This window comes from Talpa occidentalis, unplaced genomic scaffold (assembly GCF_014898055.3).
Source record: "Talpa occidentalis isolate TD23 unplaced genomic scaffold, MPIMG_talOcc4v2.1 talOcc4.11, whole genome shotgun sequence".
In the NCBI taxonomy this organism is placed as follows: domain Eukaryota; kingdom Metazoa; phylum Chordata; class Mammalia; order Eulipotyphla; family Talpidae; genus Talpa; species Talpa occidentalis.
In genome coordinates this window covers 10,644,228-10,654,293 of record NW_023601104.1, presented here as the reverse complement: position 1 = coordinate 10,654,293, position 10,066 = coordinate 10,644,228, and the positions used below count along the sequence as shown (strand labels likewise).

The 10,066-nt window shown below is 53.6% G+C and overlaps 2 protein-coding genes across 2 annotated transcripts in view; both read left to right on the top strand.

The window, feature by feature from the left end:
* Positions 1 to 1,168: 1,168 nt before the first annotated feature.
* Positions 1,169 to 3,330, top strand: RHOV (ras homolog family member V). The gene is made up of 3 exons (XM_037501745.2): positions 1,169 to 1,447; positions 1,636 to 1,694; positions 2,012 to 3,330. The coding sequence occupies exons 1-3, from the start codon at positions 1,240 to 1,242 to the stop codon at positions 2,453 to 2,455; spliced, it is 711 nt and encodes a 236-aa protein (XP_037357642.1). The 5' UTR covers positions 1,169 to 1,239; the 3' UTR covers positions 2,456 to 3,330.
* Positions 3,331 to 4,861: 1,531 nt separating this feature from the next.
* Positions 4,862 to 10,066, top strand: part of PPP1R14D (protein phosphatase 1 regulatory inhibitor subunit 14D) — a 43,004-nt gene continuing 37,799 nt past the window's right edge. Inside the window, exon 1 of the mRNA XM_054700637.1 lies at positions 4,862 to 4,900. The gene's annotated coding sequence lies outside the window, so the exon portion shown is untranslated. The remainder of the gene's footprint in view (positions 4,901 to 10,066) is intronic.

Here is a 10,066-nt window from a genome sequence, read left to right as displayed (position 1 = left end):
CTTTTGGTTAAACAGTAATCAATAATAATTGTAATAATCTCAGGAATCCTCAGACTTGTCCTAATTGATTTGGAGAATTGGATTTATGCATTTTTATACTACAAAGTATTTGAGGAAAAGGATTATCTCTCTTCTTTAATATTCGCCATCCCACCCTCCCAACAGTCTCCCTGCAACAACGCATGGATGAGGTGTTTTCTGTGATCTTTGTATAAGCTGAGATGAAAGAGGGCCTTGGGGTTCAGAGAAAGGATTCTGAGCCTGGTGTCACTTGGTGTGCTGCAATAAAGAGACGAAATTAGCATCAGGCTACTCTTCACTTGCTCGCTGGGTGACCTTCCTAGGGTACCTGGGATATCTTGTCTCAGTTTGGAAACTCCTAGGGCAAGGACAGTGGGTGGCCCAGAACAGCATCTGCAAATAGGTAATTACCATGCTTTTGATGAAGAAGAAGATAATATTAGGGACTCTGGGGATTTAGAAATATTCAAATGAAGAATTGTCCTTGAAGATCCTCCCCAGCTGGCTTCTCCAGCATTTTGAGAGCTCCTTTAGCAGAGGGGAGTGAAGGTGTTTAAAGCCTGCCTTCAAGGAGAGTCTAGCGGAACCTCTCCTGTGGAGGTGACTACAAGAAATACCTGCCCACTTGTTCACGCTTGGGTTTATCTTCTGCTTCCCCACCACCTGTATGTTTGTAATTTTAAATTTTAACCTTTCGTGATCTGCATTTTCAACACCATTCCTTGATTAATAAAATTATTACCGAGCCTTTTTTTGTATTTGTACAAACATATATGCTTTACTTTGAACAAAGGTTGAATGTGAACATGCGGCACTGCATTCTGCAATTTGTTTCCTCTTCCCAACAACTAACCCTGCTGGCTGTCTCTGCCAACCATACCTACATATCTGGATATGCCTCCTTTTGGAGCTTCTTTGTCCATGTAACCTGTGCGCCCCTCTGAGCATCAGCGTTCCGACGGCCTCCCTTCCTCCGGGAGCTTCCAGACTGCCGGGCCTCCCGCGTGCGCTGCGGAGGGAGGTCCCGGGGTAGGCCCCGCGGCTGGGCGGGGTCCGGGGCGCCGGGGGTATGCAGATGAGGTGGGCGGGGCCCCACTTATACCCGCGGGTAGCGGCGGCCGGCGCGCCAGCCTCCGCCGACTCAGCCCGAGGTGGCCAGCGGGACCTGCTTCCTCCGGCGCTGCGGAGCCTGGTCCGGGTCTGTCCCCGGAGCGGGCCATGCCCCCGCGGGAGCTGAGCGAGGCCGAGTCGTCCCCGCTGCGGGCCCCTACCCCTCCCCCGCGGCGGGGCAGCGCGCCCCCGGAGCTGGGCATCAAGTGCGTGCTGGTCGGGGACGGGGCCGTAGGCAAGAGCAGCCTCATCGTGAGCTACACCTGCAATGGGTACCCCGCGCGCTACCGGCCCACCGCGCTGGACACCTTCTCCGGTACGTTCAACGGCCCCCGCGGCCGCTGGGTTGGGGGTGGGGTCGAGCACCGGGGCTGGGCGGGCGCCCTGGCGGGAGGGCTCGAAAGCCGGGAGCAGGCCCGGTGGTGGCGCCGGAGAAACCTGGGGGGGCCCGGGACGCTCTTCCTAACTCACACTGCCCCTCCTCCCCCCGCTCCGCCCCTGCAGTGCAAGTCCTGGTGGATGGAGCCCCCGTGCGCATTGAGCTCTGGGACACAGCGGGACAGGTGAGAAGCTGGCGCGGCCTCTCCTGGTGTGGCGGAGGTGGGTTGGAGGCTGGGAGGACCCCAGTTAGAGAAGGCCTTAAGCCGTTGGTCATAAGTCTTAGGTCTCCAGCCTCAGGAGACAAGCAAGCTCCCCCCCCCCCAACCCCCAGCCTTGGAGGGCTGGACGGTGCCCAGTGACAATTTGGAGCGATGTTTGGGATGGCATGAGTAAGAGAGTCCAGAGAGGCTGAGAGGGAGCAGAAAGTAAGGCCTTGGAGCCTTGAGACTGGAGGAGTAGAATTAGTAGTTCTGCTAATGACCGTACCTTCCCATGCCAGGAAGACTTTGACCGCCTTCGCTCCCTCTGCTACCCGGATACCGATGTCTTCCTGGCCTGCTTCAGTGTGGTGCAGCCCAGCTCCTTCCAGAATATCACTGAGAAATGGTTGCCCGAGATCCGTACTCACAACCCCCAGGCGCCGGTGCTGCTGGTGGGCACCCAGGCCGACCTGAGGGATGATGTCAATGTACTGATTCAGCTAGACCAGGGGGGCCGGGAGGGCCCGGTGCCCCAACCTCAGGCTCAGGGCCTAGCGGAGAAGATCCGGGCCTGCTGCTACTTGGAGTGTTCAGCATTGACTCAGAAGAACTTGAAGGAGGTGTTTGATTCCGCCATTCTGAGTGCCATCGAACACAAAGCCAGGCTAGAAAAGAAACTGAATGCCAAAGGTGTGCGCACCTTGTCCCGCTGCCGCTGGAAGAAGTTCTTCTGCTTTGTTTGAACAGTTATGGCAACTGAGGAAACAGTAGGCCAACAGCCACGGACTTCTGGAACCTGGGGCCCTGGGGCCTTTAAGGGGGCTACTGGCAAGTTAGGCCACCCCATGGGACTCAGTTCCCTCTGAACACTGGGGACACAGGCTTCTGTCAACTCTTAGATGCCAGGGTGCTCCTAGGGCCTGGAGGAGGGGAGGTTCTGACTTGAATTTCTGTGGTCAAGGCTCACAAAGAAATTCTAGCACTTTGATTTTTAAGGGATGATCCTAATGATGTCAGCCACTTCCAAGCAGTTGGAGATCCAATTCACAGTTTCTTATGGTCATCCTGGCTAGATTAGGAGCCCTTGTAGTATGCACCACCCCCCTTTGGCACAAGGGTGAGGAAGAGCTGGGCATCTTGAAGGGCTGGAAGGTGTCCAGTGCCAATTTGGAGAGATGTTTGGGATGGCATGAGTAAGAGTCCAGTGAGAGTCTGAGAGAGAGCAGAAAGCAAGGCCTTGGAGCCTTGAGACTGGAGGCAGGCTGTAGAAGGTGTGGGCAGGGAGGAGGAAGAGCAGAGGGCTCAGTCTGAAAGAAGGAAGAGCAAAGAGAAGTAGGGCAGTGAGGAGCGAGGCTGACACCTGGGTTGCCCTCAGCTCCCAAGGCCAGGGAGGGCGGGGCTGGTCCCTGGGAAGAACTGGGTCTCAGGGCTCCCTAGGTACTGCCCAAACTGGCTGGGCCAGGAGTGGGGCAGGAAGTGAGAGAGAGGCAAGGCCCAGCAAGAGGAGGGGGAGGAGCTGCAAACTAGAGCCTGAAGGAAGAAGGGGCTGGGGGTCACCTTTCTCCAAGGTCACCACCTAGAAGGTGGGGCAGTGCAGAGTCTGCAAATAAAGCATAAGTTTCTGAAGCTGCCGTCTCTGTGTCATTTCCTGGATTGGACACGCCTTTGCGCCCTCATCGCCACCCCCCACATAACAGTGTGGATAGAGAAAGGATGGGTGCTGAAGGACTGAGGCTAGGTTGAAAGGTGGGGACTGCACTAGACGGGACGGTGTGATGGGAACTTGACTGGAAGGTGGGGGCAGGTGTGGGACTCCCCACTTGAGGCTTAGCTGGTTCCCAGGAGAGCTAGCGTGGGAAGCAGCCTAGAAACGGGTTTCCCCAGGTGTCAGCGCCAGAGCTGCTTTCCCATGACCTCACCAGGCGGTGGTGCCCCTCCCCTCTCCCCCTTTCTTTCTAGAGCACTGTGCTCAGCGCTCAGCACTGGGACTCTGGGGCAATCCTGGGCCCTCCAACCTTCCTGCTCTGATCCTTCCAGCAAACCACAGGGCCCAGGGTCAGAGCTTGAGCACTAAAGGATCCCCCGTATAGCCTAAACCTCGGTTGCTGGCCAAACCTCTTGGACTTGGTTTGGTTGGAATCAGTCTTCCGTCCAAATAAGAACACGGAGCTCAAGGTGCAGTTGTTGAACAATTCCTGGGGAAGTTTGCTCCCCTAAGTCCTGGGAGAATGAGGGGTCCTTGGGTGAGAGATAGGAGAGGAGAAGGGATCCAAAGTACCGTTCCCTGATTTTGGAGCTGGGAGGAGCTTTAAAGGGCACCTTGAGGGGGAAAAATATCTACTTTATTTTACCCATAAAGTAAGGTCTCGAAGAAAAAGGTAGTATCTCAAGTGAGATATTACTGCTAAGGGACTATAACAGCACTTTGCAAACTGTCGAATTGGGTGCTATTCCTATGGAGACGTATTGCTAAGGCACACCTGCTAGGCAACTGCTGGACCAGGTGAGCGCCCCAGCAGCTGTAGAAAATAATAGCTGTGCGTGTGTGTGTGTGTGTGTGTGTGTGTGTGTGTGTGAGAAAGTGAGTAGCTGAGGGACAGAAATCCTAGACAAGTGAAACCTCTGATAATCCCTAAGTTTAGTTTTAGACAAGACTGCTTCCTGCCCCGCCAGGGCCCATGCCCAGAGCTCCAGCCGCCTCAACCTCCCTATGTCCCCTCGCCCCTCAGGCAGAGGTGCTGAGATTTACTATTGTGTCCAGGTCCTGAGGGGGCTGGTACCCCAACCCCACAGCCTGCTGTTGCTTCAGCCCAGCCTCATGTGTTCCCTTTAGGGCAGAGGCCTGAATTCACGGTCAGGCCCTGACATCAACTTCAGACAAAGCTTTTCAGTTCCCAGTCTCTGTGGGGTAAGTAGGGGGGAAAAACGTCAGGCTTTCCCGCCCTCCCATTGCGCATGCGCACTCAGCCAAACGCCGTGTGGCGTGGCGTGGCGTGCGTGGTGTGCGTGGCGCCGTGTGGCGTGGCGTGCGTGGCGTGCGTGTATGGGTGACGTAGCGTGGCGCCGCGCCGTGCTGTGTGGTGCGGTGCGGAGGACGGAGGAGTGGAGCGGCCGTGGCTGAGCGCCACGGAGTCCGGGGATGACTGAAAGCGGAGAGCGGGAAGACGCCGGCAGACCTGCGGGCAGCGGTAATGGGCCTACCCGGGATGGGTCGGTTGCGCGAGGTATCTCTCTTCCCTCATTTGCAAAGTGAAGGACTTGGGACTCTGCATTAGAGGTTTTCTACCTGGTCCGCAGGCCCTAAGAGGTGCAGCAGTGGAGGGAACAGCCCCTGGAGGTCATCTTTGCACACCCCCCCCAGCCCTTCCTAGTTCTTGGAGGGCACCAGTACGTCCATGTCACTGTGTCTCCTCTTGCTGTCAGCCTCACTCTTGTGTCCCTGCCACTGCTCTAGTGCTGCTCTCTTCCCCCTGCCACCTCCCTACTCAAGACTTAACAGGGGGCCTCCCTGGTGGCTCAAGGGGTTAAGTCTCAGCACTGTGAAGGTGTCCGCAGCCTCTGCAGCAGACACACACAGGTACCTCTCCTGTCTCGCGCGCTGCTCCCCGCAGCAGTGTGTTTCTGTAGGTCCACCCGCATTGCTGCCCACTCTGTCTCTGGTGAATGCTCTAACCCTCCGCACCTCTGGCTTACACCCCAGTTCTTCTACATAAAGATAAATGAAATCTTTAAAAAACAAAAAGACTGTTACCAATGCTCATTGCCCACAATAAATTCCTAGCTCCTCATTTCAGCACTCAAGGCCTCCTCAAATCTGCCACCAACCTGGACTAGGCTAGCCTGTCCCCATGAGGTCTACTCCTGAGTCCCAGTTATTTCTTGACTTCTAATTTCTAGTCTTTCCTTTTGGCAAAAATTTTAGTTTGGAAAGTGTCTCCCCTTGAGCCCCACGCCCTGTTTCACTTCTAATTGTCTTCCAGCTCCCCTTTCTTTGTCATTCGTGTTTGCCCTGCTCGCTTGGTAGACTGAGGGTACTCCCAGTTGGTCATCGTCTCAGGCTGCCTCTCACCAGCTGAATGGAAGAGTGTTCCCACAGGGTGGAGGGCTCAGGCAATGGTTGCTGCTGGTCTTTAAGGGTTTAAGGATGGAAAGCCAACTTGTGAGCCATGGAAGGGACCTTGAGGATCAAGTTCAATTCCACATTTAGGTCACTGAGACCAGAACACAGGCCTAAGAGGCTTGCTGGAAAGGCCTGCTAAGGCTTGGGACCCAAGCCGGGCAGAACAGGAAGTTTGAAACAAGAACTGGCTCCTTTTCCTTATGTTTCTTTCTAGAATAAGATCTCTCTACTTTTCTAGGGCTGTTTTTATCTCTTTTGTTTTCTTTGTCTCTTTTCCCCTTGTTTTCTCCATTCTTGAATTGAAATTCATAGGAATATTCTATTAACTGGATAAAACTATTTCTTGCATATATATTTTTACATATGTCCTTTTAATATACATATATATTGGGATTTTTATTTATTTTTGTATAGAAGTGGAGTGTAGGCCAGAGGTGTGGGAGGTGAGAGGATTCACCAGAGACAGAGTAGGAAGCAGAACAGGGAGACTGACAAATACACTGCTGAGGGGACAGATAGCTTCATAGTGCTGAGACTTAACCCTTTCTGCCACCAGGGAAGCCCCTCTATTTTTAAAAGTTTAAGAAATCTCCATTTTCAGAGAGGCTGCACCAAATTACATTCCCATCAACAGTAAATGAATTTTTTTCCCCTCAGTATCTTTGCCAACATGTGTTGTTTCCACTTTATTATTCTATTAAAAATGAGACCAAGACCTTCCTGGTGGCATAAGGGGTTAAGCACAGCACTGTGAAGCTATTGGCTGCCGCGGCAGTGTAAGTTCGATCCCCAGCCAGGTTGCTGACCCACATGCAGCAGACCTCTCCTGTCTCGCCCACTGCTCCCTTAGCAGTGTATTTCAGTCAGTCTGCCTATTCTTTTCCCCACTCTAAATAAATAAATCTTTTTTTTTTTTTTTAAAAAAAGCTATCACCAGCCACTGCGGCATGAGTTCAATTCCTGGCCAGGGAGCTAACGCACATGGCACAGCAGACCTCTCCCATGTTGCCTGCTGCTCTCCTCAGCAGTGTATTTCAGTCAGTCTGCCTGTTCTCTTCCCCACTCTGTCTCTGGTGAATCCTCTCACAACCACCTCCCCCGACCTCTGGCCTACACCCCAGCTGTTGTGTGCATAAATAAATAAAATGAATCTTCAAAAATAAATAAATAAATAAATAAATATGAGAACACATCAAATAGTAGATTATTCTTTCTACCATGGGTTGGTGGCCTTCTATGAAAAAAAGCTCTTCATCTTTGGTGTGGAGGCTAAACTCCAATATAATCTTGAGCAGTTCTTATGAGAGAGCTTGGGTTTCTGTGATGTGTGACTGGGAGTGGGGGCCTTTCCTATTGGAGCATGACTAGCTGACTGTGGGTGTTTAATAAATACTAAAGGATGACCAGATGTGTATGTATTTCTGTTCATCTACAGCTCTCTGCGTCCCTGTTTTTACTCTGACAAGTGGGTGTTGTCTTTATGCAAAACCAAGCAGTTGCACATATGGGCAGGTCTGTGTCAACGAGAGCACACATGGGTCTGTGTACGGCTCTGCGTGTGTGTCTGTGTATCCGCCTCTAGGAGAGTGTGTTACACACAACCCTGTGTCTGTGTTCTGCATGCGGGTGTCTTACATGCCGGGTATGTGAGGTGGGCTTGGGCTGTGGTGTGAGTGTGTAGACAACCGAAACAGCTGTGCCTTGGTTGCTTTCCCACTGGGAGCAGAGTGGTGTCCCGGGCAGAGGTGACGCACCCTCGCTGAGCTTCCTATTCTCCTGGGAACCAGCTCAGGAGAATGAGACCGAGAGAGTAGACTGCGTCAGGAGCACCAGCCCCTTTTGCAACCAGCCCAAGCCCCAGGCAGTAACCACGGCTCTCATAGGTCAGGCCTACCCACTGTGCTGGCTGCCAGGAAACCTGCTCCCAGGCAGGCTGCGCTGTCAGCGCCCTCCTTGGGCCTGGGCCAGATACTCCTGGGAGCTGTGTTGCTCACCCTGTGGCAAAAGCAGGGAGTGACTTCTTGGGCCTGGGCACTGCTGGCTGTCCCAGGGAACCCCTGCTTGTCGCCCCTGTATGCAGCAAAGCTTAGGCTGCCTTACCCCTTCAGCAAAGCTTAGGCTGCCTTCCGTTCTTACAACCGAACTTCAAGATAGGCCAGGAGGCTCTTAATAACTGCAATTTTCAGATGAGGGGACCGAAGCACAGAGCCACCTGCCCAAGGCTAAGGCAGAGCTGGGCCTGGGATATGGGTCTCTGGATCTTGAGTTCAAGTCTCTAACTAACGTGCCACTTAGGGGTCCTGCTCCTAGAAATGGCTCTCTTAGACAACAGGAGTGGGAGACATGGTTTATGGGATAGACTCAGTTGTCCTAAGCTGGGGAGTCAGGCAAAGGGAGACAGGATGAGGCTAGATGTCAGTCCAGACCTCTCAGTTCTCAAGGCTTTCTCCACTCAGCAGAGAATTCACCTCATATCTGCAGTGACCGTGGACTTCGTTGTGAGGTCAGGATATTTTTGAGACCGAATGGAGCTCTATGAATAACCAGTCACCTACTTGTAACCCTTCTAGAAGGTGGAGTCAGTCATTGTCACCAGCTTCATGGCCAACTCAGTCCTCACTTGCATCAATCTCTCTCTGTCCCCAGGTGTCCAGATGACTCCAGGCCCCTTGAGGAGCAACAGGGTGGTCTTTGGACCCAGTGAAGGACCCCTTGAAGTAGGCAGAAAGCAGGTAGCACAGGGCCTCCCTGGTGGCACAAGGGATTAAGATACAACCTATGAAGCTATCCGCAGCCACTTCAGCCTAAGTTCGATCCCCAACCAGGGAGCAGGCCACATGGTGCAGCCGACCTCTCCTGACTCGCCCGCTGCTCCCCTCAGCAGTGTATTTCAGTCAGTCTGCCTGTTCTGTTCCCCACTCTGTCTCTGGTGAATCCAGTCATGGCCCCCCACCCCCACACCTCTGGCCTGTACCCCAGCTCTTGTATGCATAAATAAAATAAATCTTAAAAAAAAAAAGCAGGCAGCACAGACCCCACGCCCGGGACACCTGGCCCATGGCTGCCTCCTCCCTCAGAATGTATTCTCTTTGTCCATGTCCTGCTGCTTTTGCCCTTCTCCTCTCCTGCACCAGTTGGGGAGCAAGCTGACCCTGTCCCAAGGGGTCCCTGCAGGCATGGTGGCATCACTCTCCTGGTGAGACAGAAGACCCTCTGTTCCTGGGGGGTGGGGGGCGGCAAGTGTTTCTATCTATGGCACAGCTCCCCCTCCCTGACAGGCCATGTGTTCTGCGGACCACCCCCTCTCCAGCAGGGCCTTCTGTTTCAGCCCCATCCCTGACTTGCTGGGCAACTTTGGGCAAATTACTGCCTTCCTTCTTGTCTTAGTTTCTCCCGGTAGTGAAGTGGGGCTGACACCCTCTGCCCCTCCCTTGCTCGCAGGGGACCTGCAGGGATAAGTAAGATAATAGCGGGGAACTGATTTGGAGGAAGCTATCTCAAGCCAAGTGAGAGGTATCAGCGCTGGCCTGTGTTTACAGGGGTGTGGGCCTCGGGTTCCCAGCCTCCTGGGCTTGGGACCAGTCCTGACAGCTTCTTGGCCAGGTTCCTGCCTACTTTGTCCCACTTCCAGAGAAAGGACAGAAACTGGTCAGGAGTCTGGTCTTCTGGAGGAGATGAGACATCAGAACAAAAAGTTCGGGGTTCAGGTACACTGGCCTCCCAGCCTAGCTCTGTCCCCAGCCACTGGCTGTGTGACCTCAAGTCAGTCACTGACTCCCTTGGCCTTTATAACTTGGCTCTGACGGCTTCTCCCGGATGCACTCAGTGGGCCCTAGAGTGTATCAGAAGCCAACATCATGGTTTGAGGGTAGAAAGGATCTTGTCCTCCAGTCCAAGTCCCTTACTTTTCATAGACCACTATGAACCCCATCTTTGGGGGTCACACACTAACCCTGATCTGGTTAGTCCAAGTTCCTACACTCACTGCAAAGGGGATCATGCAGGGTGGGTAAGCGGGCCAGAGAAGACCGCCCGGGAAGCCCCAAGCCAGTTAGTGGAGGGACTATGTAATCTTTTGGATTCCATCCATGTCTTTCCCCCCGTACCCTCATTTTCTCCTTCCATGCCGAAACCCAGAGCAGAACTCTCCTCACTCCACATTTTTCTACGGGAAATGTGCAAGCTCTTCTCCCCTTGACACTGACCACAGCCAGCCTCCAGCCTGACTCTGCTC